At 35.4% G+C, this 20,513-nt stretch overlaps 2 protein-coding genes across 2 annotated transcripts; one reads left to right on the top strand and one right to left on the bottom strand.

Annotated features, from left to right (window-relative positions):
• Positions 1-6,804: 6,804 nt before the first annotated feature.
• LOC147394173 (large ribosomal subunit protein eL19y-like) lies at positions 6,805-8,297 on the top strand. Its single transcript, XM_086454040.1, has 2 exons — positions 6,805-6,944; positions 7,740-8,297. Exons 1-2 carry the CDS (start codon positions 6,833-6,835, stop codon positions 8,156-8,158), a joined length of 531 nt encoding a protein of 176 aa, XP_086310166.1. The 5' UTR covers positions 6,805-6,832; the 3' UTR covers positions 8,159-8,297.
• An 8,388-nt stretch (positions 8,298-16,685) lies between these two features.
• On the bottom strand, positions 16,686-20,214 carry LOC147394172 (pentatricopeptide repeat-containing protein At3g28660-like). Its single transcript, XM_086454830.1, has 2 exons — positions 18,296-20,214; positions 16,686-17,539 (listed from the first exon to the last, which is right to left on the bottom strand). Exon 1 carries the CDS (start codon positions 20,090-20,092, stop codon positions 18,452-18,454), a length of 1,641 nt encoding a protein of 546 aa, XP_086310956.1. The 5' UTR covers positions 20,093-20,214; the 3' UTR covers positions 16,686-17,539; positions 18,296-18,451.
• Positions 20,215-20,513: the final 299 nt, after the last annotated feature.

Genomic DNA, 20,513 nt, shown 5'->3' with positions numbered 1-20,513 from the left:
CTATATATATACATATACATGTGGGCTAAAAGTTACGGATTGAGCTGATTTTTGGTGAGAATGATCTCTATGATGAAGGGATCATCCTCACTAAAAATCAGCTCAATCCGAAACTTTTAACTTCATCAAAAGTGGTTTGCAAAAAATGGACGGTTCACGATTCTTCAACTCATAAATATGTGGTTAGAAGTTTTAAAATTAGCTGATTTTTGGTGAGGATGATCTCCTCTCCATAGAGATCATCCTCACCAAAAATCAGCCCATTCCAAAACTTCTAATCCCATCACAAATGGTTTACAAAAAATGAATAGTCCACGATTTTTCAACTTGTAAACATGGGGTTAGAAGTTTTGGAATGGGCTGATTTTTTGTGAGGATCATCTTCTAACCGCAGAGATCATCCTCACCAAAAATCAGCCCATTCCAAAAACTTCTAACCCATGTAGGACAAAACATGTTGGGTAAACGGTTGGGTTGGGTGCTGAACATTTCCCATATATATATATTGTCATGGGGAGGCATGAAAAGGGAATTCCTGAAAAAAAAAAATTCTTTACTCATAAGACTAATTCACTAAAACGAGCCCTCATAAAATATTAACAAAATGAGCATGAAACATTCTTCCTTTGTTGGGATAGGTTAAAGACCTAATCCAAAAGTGTCTTCACTATGGGTTTGAGAATTACATATGATGGTCTAACCACCTCCGTGAGACAACTTGACCTCCTCCATGAGACAACTTGTGGAAACCACGTGTAATGGGTACTTTATGACCAAGGAACTCGATGATGCATGAGAGTTTTTTTAAATCTAACGGAAAATGCCCAATCTTGAGAGAAACCCAACAAAGTACATATGTTTATTGGAAAGACAACCTCCTCCAGAGGAAGCATGTATCACATCAGAGACAATTTGAATTTCAGTACTAAAGTGGTTAGTTTACTTATAATAAAAAAAATTGAGGCCTTGGATGGTAAAGGAAAAAAGGTTGAGGATTTATGTTCTACATGTGAAGGTTCACATGGGACAAGGGAATATCCATTACTTTTGGGCATCAAAGAAATGCTTCATGACCAAGCAAATGCCATAAATACCTCCCCTTACTCCAAAACTTATAACCCCAATAGGAGGAACCAACCAAATTTTCGTTGGAGAGAAAGGACAACCTAAAGGTAAGCCCAATAGGATCCCATAGGACCTTTGCCCAACCAAACGTTTCAAGCCCAAATTGCTCGGTAATAAAGGCACCTTCTCGGCCCATAGGAACCTCAAGTGCAACTCATGAGCCTAAGTCTACCAACCTATAGCAAATCATGTCAATCACTACACTTAGGAGAGGTAAAGTCATGGATAAAACCCTGAAGGTCCCCCCCCCTAAGGAAACCAATGATCGAGAGGATGCCTCAGACAAAGATGATCAAGAGCCCATTGTAGATCTTCAACCTTATCCCGTAGTATCTCCATTCCCTCAAAGGTTGGCACAAGAGAAGAAATGGGTAAATTTTGCTCTAATTTTCCATTGTGTGATCAAGAAAATCCCCTCCTATACCAAGTTCTTGAAGGACTTTTACATAGTTAAAAAGGAAAATCAATGTACAAAAGAAGGCCTTTTTAATTGACTAACTGAGCTCCATGTCGCAATGTAATAGCTCACCCAAAGAAAAAGATCCAGGGTTCCCTACCATTTCTTGTTAAGCGAGCAATTTTCAACCTGGGTGCTAGTGTGAACTTGTTCCCTTACTCGGCTTATGAGCAATTGAGTTTTGATGCCTTAAAAGCCTACACATATATATGTGACCCTCCAACTTGCAGACAATTCTGTTAAGGCCCCATGTGGCATAGTAGAGGATGCACTCATCCAAGTTGGTAAGTTTTACTTCCCTTTGGACTTCATTGTCAGTCCAAAATATAAATTCCCAAATCCCAGTTATCTTGGAAAGACTATTTCTTGCAACTTCTAATGCATTGATAAACTATAGAAATGGTATCATGAAACACTAATTAGAGAACGTGATAGTGGAGTTGACCATTTTTAATGCTTAGAAGTATCTTGATGATCATGATGACATCTATGAAGTTTATAAATATGTAGATTTCACTTAAGAAACCTCTAAACTACATGGGTTTATAAGTCGCTACCATTCATTTATTTTGAGATGTGAATGGTCGTGCAAAATAATTTTTGTAAATTCTTTTTGATATTTAAAAATGACTCCCAACTAGTCTTAACTAAGAGATTCGGCTAAGGAAGTTCAGTTGTAAGACGGGAAATGTTTTAGGCACCCCATTCTACCTACCAAGCTGGTGGTTACCTAGGCTATGACCGAATGTGAAGACTTTAGCTCTTTTTTTTTAAATGTTCTAGTTAATAAAATGAAGATTATGCATGCATGAGAGTCTAAGTACATGTGTGCAATGTGCATGGAATATTCCTACTAGTTGGAATTTTTATGTTTGCTTAGAGTTGAAAGAACTAATCTTTAAGGATAACACTCAAGGACTCTAGCATATTTAGATTATGATACATGTTTCATGTCAGTGTGTGCTCAAGGATGAGCTTAGTTCTTTTTGTAGTTGAGGTTTTAAGAGACATCCATATAGTTAGGAGTACCCTTTTTATGCTTAACTATATGGATGCATGGAGTGTATGCTAGATGTATGCATGCTAAGTGTTCCATGGGAAATTATTATGAACTTACGAATGTAGGGGATCATCTCATGATGAGGGCATACTCCCGAACCTTATTTTGCCAATAATATAGTTTAAAGTACATGAATGGTGATTGTTTGTTTTTATCTAGGTGAAATATGCATGTACTCTCAAGGAGCTTATTTGGAACTCAAAGGTAAAAGGTTCACCTTATAAAGGATATACTCCCTATTTCACTTTATCCTTGTTAAATGCTTACACTACCTGTTTATGAACATGATATTTTAAACTAGATGTTTGGGTTCTAAAAAGGTCCTAGAAGATTTTATTCACCATTTCTTCTAATGCCAAATCCGTCACATTTTCTCAGTGGGTTTACCAATATACTAGGTGAGATATGGGCTTAGATTATTTAAAGCACTAATGCAAAAAAGACAAAATTAGAGTAGGGGAGTAGAAGTGGGAATTTGTGGATTCAAGTAAACTAAAAGAGAACAAAATCTTAAACCTACCTTGGTTTTTTTCTTATTTTTCTTCTTTGTAGGTCTTCAAGATTAACTCAAAAAATGCTTGAGTTAGAATTAGACAAGGTTTTGGTGTCTTAAAAGATCTCAAGAAGAGAATTGGATAGAATTTTTTGGACAGGAGAAGACTTCTCCTTTTGCCTTGGGAGGGTCTTCTATTTATAAGCCTTTGGAGATCCTTAGTTATGTAACAGTCCACAGTCCACAGTCCACACACCACACATTACCAGTTTAATTTAATATCAATAAAACCACATTGAATGACCTTATTTGCCCTCAAGCATAGAGACATTGATGGTCATTTACACCTTTGTATGTCATACCAATCATGATGATCAAGTGATAAGAGTGTAAATTTCCATCAAGATTACTAGAAAATTCTTTCAAGGATTAAATAGTTTGTGCCATTGAGAAGAGCTTGAATTTCATAAAAAATCAAAAGGAGAGGGCATGTAATTATCCAAACATGAAAGGCCTTTAGGGTCAATTACTCTCTCCTGAGTCTTAACAACTTGGAGTTACGAGGGTAATTACTCCTAGATTCCAAGAGAATTCCCTTTGATGAGTAAAAAGATCCAAACTCTTTGACCTTGGTCAAATTACATGGATTATTTAATGGGTGGCATAGAATTATACAAAAGACAAGGGTATCAAGGGTCAATTACCTTTCTTTAAATCTCAACAAACTAAAGTTAGTGTGGTACTTGACATTTAAAGGATGAGAGAAAACTACCTTAGAGGCTGCCAATATTTGCAATATAACCTTGGTAGGAACAAGCATGGAGGTGATTAGTGGTTGGGTAAAGTGGGTACTTCATTTTCTTTCTCTCAAAATATAAGAGTTAACAAGATCAGAAGAAAAAGGTTATAGTGCGAAAATTGATTCGGTTTACTTTAAACCCGTACTTTATAAACAACTGTCTGTTTTCTCAAAACAAATGATTTAATTGTATGAACTATCGGTTCTTGTGATCAATTTTTTATATATATGGGAAGTGTTCAAAGGCCCTAAAGAGAGCCAAACATTTTTTAAAATAGGGGTTAGAAGTTTCAGAATTGACTGATTTTTTATGAGGATGATCTATGGTGAAAATATCATCCTTACCAGAAATCAGCTCATTCCAAACTTCTAACTCTAATTTACAAGTGGAAGAATCGTGGACCGTCTGATTTTTATAAATCACTTTTGATGGGGTTAGAAGTTTTAGAATGGGCCTATTTTTGGAGAGGATGATCTCCTCACCATAGAAATCATCCTCGCGAAAAATCAGCTCATTCCAAAACCTCTAACCCATACATTAAAAAATGTTTGACACAATGTTTATCTCTCTTTAGGGTCTTCAAACGCCACCCTATATATATAGGGGCCCGTTCAGCACCCTACACTTTACCTTACGTATTTTGTCCTACATGAGTTAGAAGTTTTGGAATAGGCTAATTTTTTGTCAGGATGATCTCTATGGTGAGGAGATCATCTTTACCAGAAATCATCCTAACAAAAAATCAGCTCATTCCAAAATTTCTAACCCCATCAAAAATGGTTTATAAAAAATGAATGGTCCATGATTTTTCAACTTGTAAACATGGCGCTAGAAATTTCGGAATGAGCTGATTTTTGATGATCTTCTAACCGTAGAGATCATCCCCACAAAAAATCAGCCCATTCCAAAACTTCTAACCCATGTAGAACAAAACACGTAGGGTAAAGCGTAAGGTGCCAAATATTTCCCATATATATATATATATATATATATATTACATAAAAAATATTTTTATTAGGATTTTTTTTAGAAAAAAAAGGAAATTGAAATCCTCTATAAATTTGAAGAAAATATTAAGATTTTAAGAATATCCTAAATTTTTTTTTTATTTTTTTCCAATCAATTCATGAAAAGATTTAAAAAATTTATTTTTCTTATGTCATGTTTGATTTATATTTTTTCTATTTTAAAAATTATTTTTAAATATAAATCAATCCAACTAAATTGAACCCCAATCCGACCATTTGAGCAATAGTTTGATTTGACGATCGATTCGATTTTCAAAACATTGGTTACTGGTTCCTATGGATATTACAAACTTGGGCACCAAGAAAAAGAAAAATTTAGTTTTTAATACTTATTACTTGATTGCCAAGAAAATGCCAATTGGCGGTCAAAAGTCAAAACACATAAAAAATGAATTGACAAAAAAACCCTCAACTTCTTGACCGTTGTCAATGGATCGGATGTGACATGAAATCCGATCTGTACCTATATGATAACTTAGAATCCAATTCTAGAATCTTTCCTCATAAAGATAATTTATTTGTTTGATTTTGGATCAAACATATCCTAATTCCATAAGGACCCAATGGAATGTGAGAAATTATACATGCCTCCATTGACCTTAAGTAATTCTCTTATAGAATAATGGAAAATACCTTAAATGTCCCCATCTTAAACCTTTAAAAAAAATAATAATAATTTAACCTTTTATCAAAAAACCTTTATGCAATTCCTTGTAGTGGTTTTTTTTTTACCATCTTGATTCAATTACTTTTAAACTCAATAACACCCAAGTCCTCTTGTTTTCTGAGTGTAGATCAAATTCAGAAAAGAAAAATCCACAATCTTGATTTGCTATTCATACAAATTTTGCTACTTCAGCAACATTTGTTGCATCTGATAGGGACGGACAACCTCGATTCGATATTCATACAACTTTTGCTACTACAACATTTGTTGCATCTAATAAGGATGGTTTCAGATAGTTGGGTTGGGTTGGGTTGGGTTGGGTTGGGTTGCTCGTTGTGGCTTTGATTCTTAAAATGAGCGGCCATTAAGCTCTTAAATTTCAACAATGTAGATTTAATGTTTTGTTGATGCATTGATATCTCAGCTGCACAAAACTATTGCAGGGAATTACAAGAAAAAAAATAAATACTACAGAGTCAAAGGATCCTCCCTCATTTTTTTACCCAAAATTTGTCAACTTCAAGCTCTTCAACCCCAATGATAAAAAAAATAAAATTAATATATTTAACCTTATCTTCAATGCATTGTTTCCAATCTTCTTTTGTTACCCCTTATAGAAAATAATTGATTTTTCTACCCAAAATTCCATCAAAATAAATCGTATATTAAGGTAGATGATGAGGAGAATTTTTTTTTTTTTTTACCAGAGATTGATGATGACTGATTTTGGGAAGAACAATGAAGGGTTTCGGCTACATATTGAGGAGAGCATTCAGGTCATTTCACATTAGTATATTAGATATTAGAGATGACTAAGGTCAAAGATGGTATTCCATCAGTAATATTTTGGATACATGTATCGAGTCCGATAAGGTTCTTATCCCATAAGAACCCGACCCAATAAATTATTGCACCAGATCCGACCCATATCAATTCTATCATATTGGTTCCACAATGAACCCATCCAACCTGATCCGTTGACTGCCTATGCAACACTATCCATAAGACTTCATATAGAAAGGGGTACTCTGTAAATACTTTCCAAGAACAAGGGTATTACTGTAAATTGATTTTTATTTTTTTAATGTGGAAAGAACCTGGAAAAGTTGGGTATAGAGCTGTATACATATATAAATAAGCATGGATGTCACCTCCTCTGGAGTCTGAATTAAAGGTGGAAAGATCTTCAAAAAGCAAAAACAATGGTTTCTTTGAGGCAGCAGAAGAGGCTTGCCTCTAGCCTTCTCAAATGTGGGAAGGGGAAGGTCTGGCTTGACCCCAATGAGACCAGTCAAATTTCCATGGCTAATTCCAGTGAGTCTCAAAATCTCAACTAAACACTCACCCTTTTAAAATTCATACTTTTTCTTCTAGTCTCTATTGTTGTTGTTGTTGATCATGTTATGCTTTGTCTTCTGTTGGAGGAATCTTTATAGCGGATTCTGATACTTATTGTTCTTTGGGAAATCCCTACTATTAATTCATAACCAACTTGTTCTAGGATTTCAACCATGGATTTTCAGTTTTTCTAAGGAAGTGAGATTAAGAGGTTGTAACCCTAATTTTCATAGAAATAGTGAAAGGATCTCATTATCACCCATAAATTTTGTTCATGCTATCTCTTTATTTTTTTTATTTGTTGTTGAGTGTACATTTTCCTCCACTCTCGGGTGTGTCATACCCCATTTAAGCCCATGAACCTCTTATATTCGTAGTTCTCCCCCTCTCCAACAGATCAGTCTTTTGGAGTAGTTGGTTGGTTAACATGGTATTAGAGCGCTAGGTTCATATAAATCACGGTTTTTATTATTTCCACTCTCATGGGTGAGGGTGAGGGGGGAGTGTTGAGTGTATATTTTCCTCCACTCTTGAATGTGTTATACCCCAGTTAAGCCCAGTGACCCTCTTATATTCATAGTTATCCCCCTCTACAAATCTTTTGGAGTAGTTGGTTGGTTGATATTTTTGCTGTTATTATTGGTTTTATTATTATTATTATTATTGGTTTCATAATCATTGCTTCCCGCACACGATTTTGTACAATTTGCATTTGGATGCTTATATAAATTTGTTGAATTTACTATGATCTGACCTATCTTGTATGCATAGGGGGGAACATAAGGAAACTAATGAAGGATGGATTCATCATCAAGAAACCAACGAAGATCCATTCACGATCACGGGCTCGAAAGGTCGAGGAGGCGAAGAGGAAAGGGAGACACACAGGATATGGGAAGCGAAAGGGGACAAAGGAGGCGAGGTTGGAGACTAAGGTGGTGTGGATGAGGAGGATGAGAGTACTACGACGCTTACTACGTAAATATCGAGAATACAAGAAGATGGATAGGCATGTGTACCATGAGATGTACATGAAGGTGAAAGGAAATGAGTTTAAGAACAAGCGTGTGCTCATGGAGTGTATCCACAAGTACAAGTCTGAGAAAGCAAGAGTGAAGTATTTGTTCCATCAGTTTGAGGTTAAGAGAGCCAAAAAAGAGAAAAAACAAGAAGGCCTGTTGATAGAATAAAGTGGGGGAAGAAATGAATAAGGTTTAGATCTTTATGACTGATTAGTGGTTGTAAAATATTTTGTAACGTCTTGTATTTGATTATTGGTTGTTACTCATGTAAAACTCTTGTTTAATTATTAGCACAGTTTCAAGTCAACCCCATGAAACAAATTTGTCAAGTCAACTCCGCAAATCATCAAGAGAACTAGTCAACTAGGTTGGATCACCTAAAAAATGCATCAAATTAATCGGGTTAGAAATTGGACCAAGTTATTTGACTATATACAATATTTTTTATAATGATAATAAATATATAAAAAAAACAATTTTATTTATTTCAAAATATTAAAAACTAATTGTTAGTTTTGTCTTTAATATATTTTTAGTTAACTAATCCAATTTTTTTAAAAATCGCAGATTTTTGTCACTATGAGCTATAGAAAGTATAGTTCACAGGCAATCTAGAACTAGAACCAGAACCTAAATAAAATCTCAGTTCTTGTTCTTTTTTATTTTAGTTCCGAGTATGAGATCCTTGGAATCAGAATCGACCCATTAAATACATTGGGTACCCACTAAGAAAGACTTTTTTTTAATGAGAAAATAAAAATAAATATCTAGTAAAATAGATAATTATTTATAAAAATAACAATTTAACTTGTAATTCCTCAATTGAAATTTAATATCAACAATAAAATCTTCAATCTTTTCAGAATAAAATCATAGAAAATTATAGTATGAAACATTTATTTTATCGTTGAAATTGTATAAAAATATGAAAAATGAATGGAATTAAATATAGAGAAAAGGTAAAAATTAAAGACTTTACATTTCCTTTATATTTTAATTTTACTTCAAGATATCTCTTTGTAAGCATTTAATTGGACTACTAATTCTATTATAATATTATAAATTTACTAGTTAGGTACCCATTAGATACCTAAAGGAGACCCGGTTCTTATCGAGTCCGTAAGATAGCTACCCAAATTTGGACCGAAAAATGATCGAGTCTGTATTGGTAGACCCCAAACCCAACTAATCGGTTTCAGGTATATCATGTAAGGAAAATGTTCAACACCCTAAGCTTTACCCTACACTTTAATAAACGTGTTTTGTCCTACATGGGTTAGAAGTCATAGAGATCATCCTCACCAAAAATCAGCCCATTCCGAAATTTTTAGCCCCATGTTTACAAGTTGACAAATCGTGGACCGTCCATTTTTTATAAACCATTTTTTATGGGGTTAGAAGTTTTGAAATGGGCTGATTTTTGGTGAGGATGATCTCAATGGTGAGATCATCCTCACAAAAAATCAGCCCATTCCAAAACTTCAAACCCATGTAAGACAAAACACGTTTGTTAAAGTGTAGAGTAAAGCTTAGGGTGGCAAAAACGACCCATCATATAATTGTAGGGGTGGAGCCAGGTTTTTCTTGTAGTGGGAGCAAACTCTAGTTAATTGTAAGGATGAAGAACTTGAAATTGAATGTTTTTTTATTATAGGTTGAAGAAAAGGGAATTTAAATCATTTTTAGTAAATCTATGAGAGAAGGCCCAAGTCAAGGAGGGGCAAATGGGATATGTCATTGCTTGAAAATATAGAGGTATCTCAAATTAAAACATAAATACAAGGGCAAAAAAATTGAGTAGGGAAATTGCCCCGACTAGCTCCGCTCCTGCGTAATTGGGTACCAATTGACACCGTTACTCAGAGTTGCATGATCGACCTCTATAGTAGAGTTGGGCTTGTTGAGTATGCTTCATAATAATGTGTGGTTGGGGGAAGTTGTTATTAAGAAGATCGAGTCATCTTGTCAATATGGTGGAGGAGCTCACGTGCTTCTATCGAATATATACGCAAATGAGAACCAATTAGATGAGATTGTTTATGTCGAGGAGGGAAAAGCCTCCTCAACGAAGTTGGATTGAAGTGTAAAGCGTGGTACATGAGTTTGTTGTTGGATTCAATTGATGGGTCTGGGAGGTTGTTATTGATATATTGATGTAAAAAGAAATCAAATATCATGCCAAGTTTAGTATATCGAAAGCTTCAAGCCCATAATTCTAATGGTTAGTGTTCCACTCTGCAACGATGAAGTTGTTTTGATTCTAGCATGGTGCCCGTTTGGATAGACATAGAAAAGTAACACTTTTTTCACTTCTAAAAGTTAAAAAATTTGTTTAGATTAATTTTAAAAAATTACTTTTAAAAAGTAAAAATCTTAATCTTAACTTTTTTAAAAATAAAAGAAAATTATTTTCTACTTTCTAAAAATTACCTTCTTCATAATTATTTTCTACTTTCTACTTTCTACTTTCTATCCAAACGGGGCTCTAATAAAAAAAAGTAGAAATGAAGATATAATCATGTGATTTATTCGATTTTGAATATATCATCCACTTTGGGGGATTTTGGGGTCGCCACCATTCATATTTGAAATGGGTGTGAATGGTCACCCGGATTACATTTTTTGAAAAATATGTCATTTTCGACATTTTGGTGACTCTTGTACAGATATGATTCATTTGGTCCAACTTTTGATTTTAGGTAAAGGGGCTCATTTTATGGAGTTGGGAAGGTGTTAGGCACCCTACTCCATCCACCATGGTGGTAACCTCGGATTTGATCCATTCTTGAAAATAAAAATAAAATAAAAAAAAATCGAAAAACCCAAAATGTGCCCTCAAGTATAAGGGACTTTAATATTGATTCAAACCATTGAGGGCACCCTTATTGAAAAAAGGGCCATTTGATGGTTCAAGCCATTGGTGGTGTGTGTGTAGGTGTAGAGAGAGGGAGAAGTAGAATAGGGAAGTTGGGAGGAGAGAAGGGGGGTGATTCTTGTCCAAACGCACATTGAACTTGATTTGATCTTCTTTATCCTCCCAAAATATGAGTCTTTTTTTCTTGATCTTAATATGATAATGAGTTAGTCTTTTAATGGTTGATGGTTGAGTTGATAAGTTAAGAGAATTAAGGGATTGAATATGATAATGAGAGAGAGTTAAGAGTTAAGATTAGAGGGCTGAGTATGATAGTGAAAGAGAGTTGAGAGTTGAGATTAGAGAATTGAATATGATAGTGAGAGAGGATTTTTTTCTTATGAGACTTGGGATTTTTTTTTAATTTTCATTAGGTAGTGAGAGTTGAGAATAAGGGGGTTTTATAGAGTTTGGAAGTTATTTTTATGGGTAAGATGGGGTGAAATGTTGGGAAAGTAGATAATGGCATAAATTTTGAAGGTGGAGGGTATGAAATTAGGAGTTGGGAGAGGGGTAATTATGTAATGAAGGTAAATGGGTTGTGTTTGGATCCAAATGGTTTGGATCTTACCCAAACCATTTGGGTGGAGTATTTGGTGAGATGAGATAATGAGTGTTTAAGAGGTTGGTTGTAATTGAGTAGTGTTTGGTTTAAGAGAATGGAGGGTGTAAGAGGGTGGTTGGGAGGGTGAGGGAGATGGCGACATGTGGCAAGATGTGTAGAAATTAAGGATTTAAATTAATTGATGGGAGAGAATGAGTGTTTGAGAGGGTGTAGGTTTAGGTTGTAGAGATGGTAGATTAGGGGAAGGTGGTAGTTGGTTAGTAGGGAGCGATGAAAGTAAGTTAGGGGGAGGTGTTTGATTTGAAAGGAGGGGTGTAGGTTTAGGTTGTAGAGATGGTAGATTAGGGGAAGGTGATGGTTAGTTAGTAGGGAGTGATGATAGTAGGTTAGGAGGTATGGGTTGATGTGATTTTTTAAAAAAAAAAAAAATAGGATAGTTAATTTTTTAGAGAAAGGTGATGGGAGTTGGTGGTTTGATGAGGGAGGTGAGATGGGATGATGACACGTTTTATTTTTGATGAAAAAGTGATGATTGATTTGTTGTGGGTAGTGGTTTATGAGTTAGGGTTAGCGTTATGGGTTGGATATAAATTGGATATGGGTTTGGGCTTAATAGTATTGGGCTTGGATTTTAAGAGGGTTTTAAATTATTTTGAGATTGGGTAGGGTTTGTTTTATGGTAGGGTGGGGTATGTTGGAGATATTTTGGGGTTTAGGTTATGTGGAGTTAGGTTTAGGTTAAGGGGATAAGGTGAGTGATTGATTTTAGAGAGCTAAAGGTTGGTGGGTCATAGATGGGCTTAGGGTATTTTTAATTTTGGAGATGGAACGGTGAGGGTAAAGGAAATGATAGGTGTCCCAAGTCTCATTTATTTATTTTATTCATTTTTTTGAGATTTTTGAAAATATTGGATTTGATCAAAATGCCACGTGTTGGCAAGTTGGACTTTTTAAGCCCGTTGGCGAGTTTTATTGAAAATCGGGTATTTTTTGGGTTTGGGAGTGGAGCGGTGGAGGTTGGAGAGGTGTAGGGTAGGTCAAGTCCTTTTAGTGGGCCCACTAGACCACTAAGAGGTCTCAAGGGCCTCGGTTCAATCAAAATGCCATATTTGAGTGATTCGGACTTTTGAGACCCGTTGGCCAATTTTATTGAAAGATTGTTGTTTTTGGGCCCTTTCGAATGGGGGTCCGTTCAAATTGGGGTGTTTACATCAACTATCTAAATGCAATATTGATATCTGATCAAAAAGGATTTCAAATATTGGGATCTAAAGACCAATTGATAAGTTGGAATCTTATTATATTTGTTCTAGATTAAATTCATATCTAATCTGAATCAGATCCATTGATATCCCTATTGTTTTAACATTTTTTAAGTGTTATCTTATCATTTAATATATGAAATACATATTTATTACATTTTTTATACTTAAAAAAATTATTTTTATTTTTTAATTTATCCAACGTTTTTTTTTCCCGACTTTGTCCGAAGCTCTCTTTTAAAATTCTTCTCGAATCCCAATTTTGTCACTATGCTACAATTTCATGGGCCAAAACATGTTTTGGCCCAATAACCATATATGCAATTTAAGATGGTCCATCCCTAACTAGGGCGTATTTTCCCAAACCCTCGCTTGTGGCTACCAACTTGGCTTACTTACTAGGCATGGCCCAAGTCATCTCGATATCGCCCAACAACGAGATGGACGGGCAAGTCAATGTGTATCGGAGGAAATTTAAAACTCACGTTCATTCTTCTCATTGTTGAACAAGACGTCTCAAATGTATCAAAAAACTCATCCGAGAAGTTTTCAAGTCTACCCAATATAAGAAAATCTGCTTGTGTAGCTACTCAATCGCCTTCATCTTGGGTTATTGATTCTGGAGTTAGTGCTCACATATCTGATATCTTCTCAATTTTTTCTAATTTTCGCTCCTCTAAATCTCATATTGTCTTAGTTGATGGTTCTTCTCAACCAATGCTTAGAACTGGTGATTTTCATCCCACCAATTCCATTACACCAACTTCCAGCTTATATGTTCACAAAATTCCATTTAATGTTCTTTTTGTGAGTCAGCTAACAAAATCATTGCACTGTTTTATAACATTTTCTCCTACCACTTGTGCTTTCAAGACCTCAGGACGACAAAGGTGATTGGTTCAGGACCTGAGTGTAATGGGCTGTATTTTCTAGATCATGAATTCATGATGAGCAAATTCGTGCTTTGAGTGTTGCAGTCTCTCCTTTACAATGGCATTATCTCTTGGGTCACTCATTATTGTAAAAGTTGCATCAAGTTGTTCCCATGTTGAGTCATATTTGAGTTTTGGAATGTGAGGCTTATTAGGCAAGCATTACTGTAATAGTTTTCCCCCCTAGTTTAGAGAGTTGTTAGTTGAGTCCTTTTGATGTAGTCCATTCAGGCATTTGGGGTCCTACTAGGATAAAGAGTATTTCTGATTTATCTAATTTTGTTATTTTTGTAGACGATTATTCTCGAATGACTTGGTTATTTTTAATAAAGGATCGTTCCGAACTATCCAAAATCATTTTAGCATTTTTATAATGAAATATTTGTTAAATTTGAATAACGTATTAATAAATTTTGTTATAGCAATACTCTCGAATATACCCAAAATTGTATGTCTAATTCCTAAAGAGATCATGATATTACCCATCAAACTACAAGCCCCAACACTTCCCAACAAAATGATATTGCCGGGTGTAAGCTTCGTCATCTTTTGGATGTCACTTGCACATTATTGTTGAACATGTAAGTTTTTAAATCTTATTGGGCAAATATAGTTCTTATTGCTTCTTACCTTATTAATTGAATTCCTACACCTATCTTGAGTGGTCAAACTCCTTTTTCCTTGTTATATTCTAATGCCTAGCCCTTCCCTATTGTTTAGTGTGTCACTAGGTGTGTTTTCCTCGTCCACATTCTTGGGACTGGTCTTGATAAGTTGTATCCCCATGTTGTTAAATGTGTTTTCTTGGGTTACTCTAGAACTCAAAAGGACTATCGTTATTATGATCATGTAAGACATCGATATTATATTAGTGTTGATGTTACTTTTTTTTTAATTCACTCCCCTCTTCTCTACTTTGGGTCGTCAGTTTGATCTTGATCTTATATCTTCTCATCAGGGGGAGTAAGTTTTACCTACAATTCCTCTTCCAATGTCATCTCTTTCACATTTGCAGGTTTATTAACGTTCTCAACATCACTCAGAGGTATCATATAATTCAGTCGTAACCACACCATCACCTGACTCTCTTGAGGATGTTCTTGCACCATGACCTAACTCTCCTGAGGACATCCCACCTCCTCCCGCAGCCCTCATCCTCCACACTACCTATTGGATTGTGAAAAAGTAAGGTAAGGATCAAGGGACATATGAAAAAATATATGTAAAAACAATGTAACATTAATAAATTTTCAAAATACGGGTTAGAAGTTTCGGATTAAGCTGATTTTTTGTGAGGATGATCTCCATGATGGGAAGATCATCCGAAAAAAAAAATCAGTCCAATATGAAACTTCTAACCCCATTAAAAGTGATTTCGAATGTGGACCGTTGAATTTTTGCCACTTTTTGTCAATAATTTGTAAATCACTTTTGATGGCTTTAGAAGTTTCAGATTGAGCTGATTTTTTGTGAGGATGATCTTCTCATCATAGTGACCATCCTCCCAAAAAAATCAGTTCAATCCAAAACCTCTAACCCATATTTTGAAAAACCATTGTTTTTACATATGTTTTTACATAGGTCCCTTGAACCACCCCCGAAAAAGTATTCATTCTTGCACTTAGCATTTTATATCAAATTTTGTGTCTTTCCATCACCTTTCATCTACTTTTCACTCATTTGCATTTATGTTATCTATTATTTTTGTCCATAGTTCTTATCACTAGGCTCTGACTTCTTCTGGATGGAAATTTGCTATGGATGATGAGGTGCATGCACTTTATAAGAATCAGGCATGGGGACTCACTACTCTTCATTTGGGAAAAACCAGTGTTGCATGTCGTTAGGTGTACACAGTAAAATATCAACCAGATGAATTTGTTAATCGACTTCAGGCTCGATTGTTGGCTAAAGGGTACACTCAGAATTGTGAGACTTTTTCTTTTGTTGCTCGACTCAACTCTATTAGAATTCTTCTGTCTGTCGCAGTAAATTCTAATTAACCACCATGCCAACTAGACATTAAAAATGTATTTTTCCATGACAATTTATTGGAGGAAGTGTACATGGATCAGCCCCCAGATTATGTTGTTAAAAGGAAAACCCATATTGTGTGTAGGTTGAAGAAAGCGTTGTATGGACTAAAACAATCTCTATGTGCTTGGTTTGACAAATTGTGATGCTTCGATATGGCTTTTAGCGTTCTACTTATGATCATTTTGTAACCTCGTTACTCCACCTCATGTATTATTATTCTTAATTGTCTACACGGATGACATTGTTTTCACTAGTTGTGACTCTGTGGATATTGCCCAGTTGAAGACTCATTTGGGTACTCAATTCCACACAAAGGACTTAGGCATTATTTGTTACTTACTTGGTATTGATGCTGGATGTTCCAAGGAATGTTTCATTCTCTGCCAACGGAAGTATATGTTGGACTTATTATCTGATTGTTGGTCTACCTCTGATTATAGCACATATGTTGGTGGAAATCTTGTTACTTGGCATAGTAAGAAGCAAAACTAGGTAGCTCGCTTTAGTGTTGAAACTGAGTATCATGCAATGCCTAATACTATTTCTGAGATATTGTGGGTTCATTCTCTTTTTCGCGACATGGGTGTTGATACTCCATTACCTATGCAGATGTATTGTGACAATCAAATGACCATCTTTGTCTCTAATAACAACGAAGTTGATTGTCATTTGTTTAGGATTTACTCATGAGTAAACAAATCGTCACACCCTATGTGAAGTCTAGTGATCAATTGGCTTGTTGTCTTACTAAGCCTTTATCTAATGTACTTTTTTCTTCTTTTTGTTCCAAGCTAGAGCATACAAGTTGGGCATCTATAATATGTATGCTCCAGCTTGAAGGGGAGTGTAAGTTATTTTTTTATTGGATGGGCCCGCATCTTTACTCAACTGTAAGTGGGCCCCCACATACTTTTATAATATAAATAGAGAAGAGGAAGAGAGGTCTAACTTGACCTCTCTCTCCTATCCACCACTCCTTGTTTCTTCTCTCATTTTTCTTTTCATGGATTGATTTTGGTCTCTAACTCTTTACTGCTACAACATATCAAAAATTGAAACATTAATTATTATTTTTGCCGATTAAGCCCCTCCTAGGCCCTGCCTAACACTTTTGTTCCAGAATTGGTTATTGAGTTCTTGTATTTTTGGAACATTGATGTCTGTTATTCCCTTAGAAACCAGGAGTTATGCAGGTTATGCCTCTTGTGATCTCATGAACCCTTTCAGTAAAAGGACTAGGAATGTCTACAAAGACAAAGAAGAGTAAAATGTAGTGTCTGTAACTTGTAAGAGGCTTTCTCTATGCTTACTCTTCTATACCTAATGTCTCAAGCCCCAGTGCACTTGATAACATGTGAAACAAAACACAACATTGAAGAGTAGCAATGTTCTAGTGAAAGGCATATCAATGACCCATAATGGATAAATAAATATGATCACACATGATCAATGGATGAATAGAGTTTGTTTTGAAACACAAGAATTGATATCATCCAAAAAAATCATTATTTGTTAGATGTTAGGAAAAAATGTAAAGGAAGAGTGTTCGCTGTATTGAAAAGAAAAAAAAAATACAGTATTCACTCTATGTTTTCATGTGCATTGTATTTAACAGTCAACTAATGCATGATCATGGATGAAGAATATAACCTAACCTGGCGTACCAGCATATGTTCTTCCTCTACTACCTTTCCGCATTTTTAATAATGAAAAACATAATTACCATTTGAAGAATATTTAAATTATAAAACTTTTAGGATTCCTTTGTTGATGAAAGTCTAACTCGACAAGCCAAACTTTTTAAAACTTCTGCCGCTGCAGTATTGTCACCAACATTTCCTATAGAAAGCCAAGGATCATAAGTTAAAGGTCCCACTTTAAATACAAGCTCAAACTTGTAACAGTAACATCTAATCAAAAAGCAGAACTACCTGGAAAAACAATACACAGAACACCTAGATGCCTATTTCAGAAGAGCGAAGAAATGAATGAAGTTGAGCAATTATCATACAAAAAATTAAGATCTTACTTGTATAAAAAAAAATCTTGTGTTTGTATTTCTTACTACACGTGTAAATTTTGTCTAATCAAAATAATGGGCTATAAAATTTCATACGACATAGCAGGAATTTATTCTCAAAATACATCAACAGAGAACACATTGGTTGATCTAATTTCTGCATGATGGAATAATTGAAATTATTTGAGATATGCCGGGAAGCCCAGAAGAGCAAAGTAATGAATGAAGTTGAGTTATTGAACACAGATTTATTATCCAAAAAAGTTAAGATCTTACTTCTAGAATATTTTTTTTAGAAAATCTTGTATTTTTTATTCCTTACTAACGTAAACTATTGTTTAGTCATAATAATGGGCTATAAAATTTCTTACAACATAGTTGGAATTTATTCTCAAAATAAATCAGCAGAGGATCGCTAATCTAATTCCATCATGGTTCAACTGTCTCAATGCTACAAATTCCCTGTTTTGATCAGAACATGGGCACTCGTAATTTATTGAGGATTCAAAAGATCGTATCTTATTGATCAAAAAAAAAGTTTGTATCTAAAAAGCACTAAGGACTTGGTTACCAACCTGAAAGTATACTTTCTTACCATACGTCACATCGAACCTCTCTATTTTGATTGGTCAGCCGGTTTTTAATGAGATCAGTAACACTAACCAATAGAATTGTTGGCTCGAACAACTCCTTGTACTAAACTTGGTGTCACATTAGATTTCCCTCTTACATCAATATATCGATAACAACCTCCCCAACCCATCGAGAACTGAATCCAACTCCCTAGCCCATAGATGTGATTTATCTCCAACAACAAACTCATGTATCACACCTTTCACTTCAATCCAACTTTGTCCAGGAGGCTTTTCCTTCCTTCCCTCTCCTCTAATCCCCTCCCTAACATGAACAACCTCGCTCCATCGGTTCTCATTTGCATACATATTCGATAGAAGCACATGAGCACCCCCACCATACTCACAACACGACTCAATCTTCTTTATAACAACTTCCCCCAACTTCACATTGTTGTGAACTCTACAAGCACTAAGTAAGGATCCCAACATAGCCAAATTGGGTTCCATAGGCATACTCTCCATAAAACCCAAAGCATAATCAAGAAGACCAGCTCTACTAAAGAGATCAACCATGCACCCATAGTGCTTAAGCTTGGGTACAATCCCAAACTCCACCTCCATTGTTTCGAAAATCCGCAAACCGTCATCCACAAGTCCGGAATGGGCACAAGCGGATAGAATTGCAATGAACGTAACATCATCGGGAACCACACCCACCACACATTTCATTTGTGAAAAACATTTGAGTGCTTTATCACCACATCCATTCATGGCTAGTCCTGCAATCATTGTAGTCCAAGAATATGTATCCATTTGATGATTATGTATTTCATGAAACATTTTACATGCATCACGAACACTCCCGCATTTCGAATATGCATCAATAAGTGAATTTCTTATAGAAACATCAAATTCAACCCACCCCATCTTCTCCATATAAGAATGCAAGCCTTTGGTGTGATCCAAAGACCCCAAGTTCGCGCAAGCCGACAATACAGATACCATGGTAGCTACATTAGGTGGTATTAGTATTTCATCGATCATCATTCTATTAAAAACCAAGAGACCTTCCGGATAGCATCCTTGATCGACAAGACCCGAAATCAAGGTTGTCCAAGATACAACATCTCTTTCAAGCATTTCATCAAACACTCGCCTTGCATCGACAACAGACCCACAAATTAAGTACACGTTCAGAACTGAATTTTGCACAAACAAATTGATATTGAACCCGAACTTTACAGTGTGATTGTGGACTTGTTTCGCCAAACCCAGATCAAAATTTGATCGACAAGCTTGGAGCAAGAATGGAAATGTGAATTTATCGGGTAACAATTCTCGACGTAGCATTTCGATGTAATAGTGAAATGGGTTGATTGAATTATCTGAGGTAGCAAAAGCTCTAATCATAGTATTCCAAGTAAAAATATTGGGTTCATCAATTTGGTTGAAAATACGAATTCCAAACTCTAATTTAAGTCCACAATCTTCGTTTTCTAAACCAACGACGCAGGAATAAAGAACTCGGCTCATAACGAAAGGGTTGCGGTGGAGACCAGAGACAAAGACATAGGAGAGGATTTGAATCAATTGGTTCAAAGATTTGCATTGTTGTTCGAGGGAAAGAAGGCGAGGGTATTTTTGGAATAATTTGTTCTCAGAGACCCAGTTTGTGTTCTCTGAAACACAACCAACACCATTAGAAGTGGAAATGGAGGTAGAGAAATGGTTTGGTGTGTGGATGCAGATACGAAGAAAGTGATTCTTCCACCTCTTTGAGGATAGTCTCTGCAACATGCCAACATAGCTTTTGTTTTTACGATTGCACCTAAATTTCTTCTTCAAATCTTTGAAGACGAGAAGCCAAGAACCAGACCTCCATTTGGCGTACTTTTCGTCAAGATTCCAAGCTTAGATTCAGAACCAGATATTTATATGGATCTATATCCGAATCCGACTGAGCTGCTACTGGCACCCCAACTTTTACTTATTACACCCTAATTTAAGATAAAGAAAATAGGAGTTTTTCTAAAAATGTGCGCAACTTACGTTAAAATTCTGATTTCCCCACACTTTTCATTTTAATTTCCAAAACATGTTTTCCCAATGAATTCACTGACGAGTTATCTGAGAGATCACTAATATGACAAAATCGTTGGCATTTTATCAACGAATTATAAAACTGACAAATTCACTAAAAAAACATGTTTTGAGAATT

This window comes from Akebia trifoliata, chromosome 9 (assembly GCF_017979445.1).
Source record: "Akebia trifoliata isolate Shusen 1 chromosome 9, ASM1797944v1, whole genome shotgun sequence".
Taxonomy (NCBI): domain Eukaryota; kingdom Viridiplantae; phylum Streptophyta; class Magnoliopsida; order Ranunculales; family Lardizabalaceae; genus Akebia; species Akebia trifoliata.
The sequence above is the reverse complement of the archived record's forward strand: the minus strand, read 5'-3'. Positions and strand labels throughout refer to the sequence as shown.

Coding starts and splice junctions, on each gene's coding strand:
- LOC147394173 (XM_086454040.1), top strand. CDS start 6,833: ATGGTTTCTTTGAGGCAGCAGAAGAGGCTTGCCTCTAGCCTTCTCAAA. Junction 6,945..7,739: donor AATTTCCATGGCTAATTCCA/GTGAGTCTCAAA, acceptor TTGTATGCATAG/GGGGGAACATAAGGAAACTA.
- LOC147394172 (XM_086454830.1), bottom strand. CDS start 20,092: ATGTTGCAGAGACTATCCTCAAAGAGGTGGAAGAATCACTTTCTTCGT.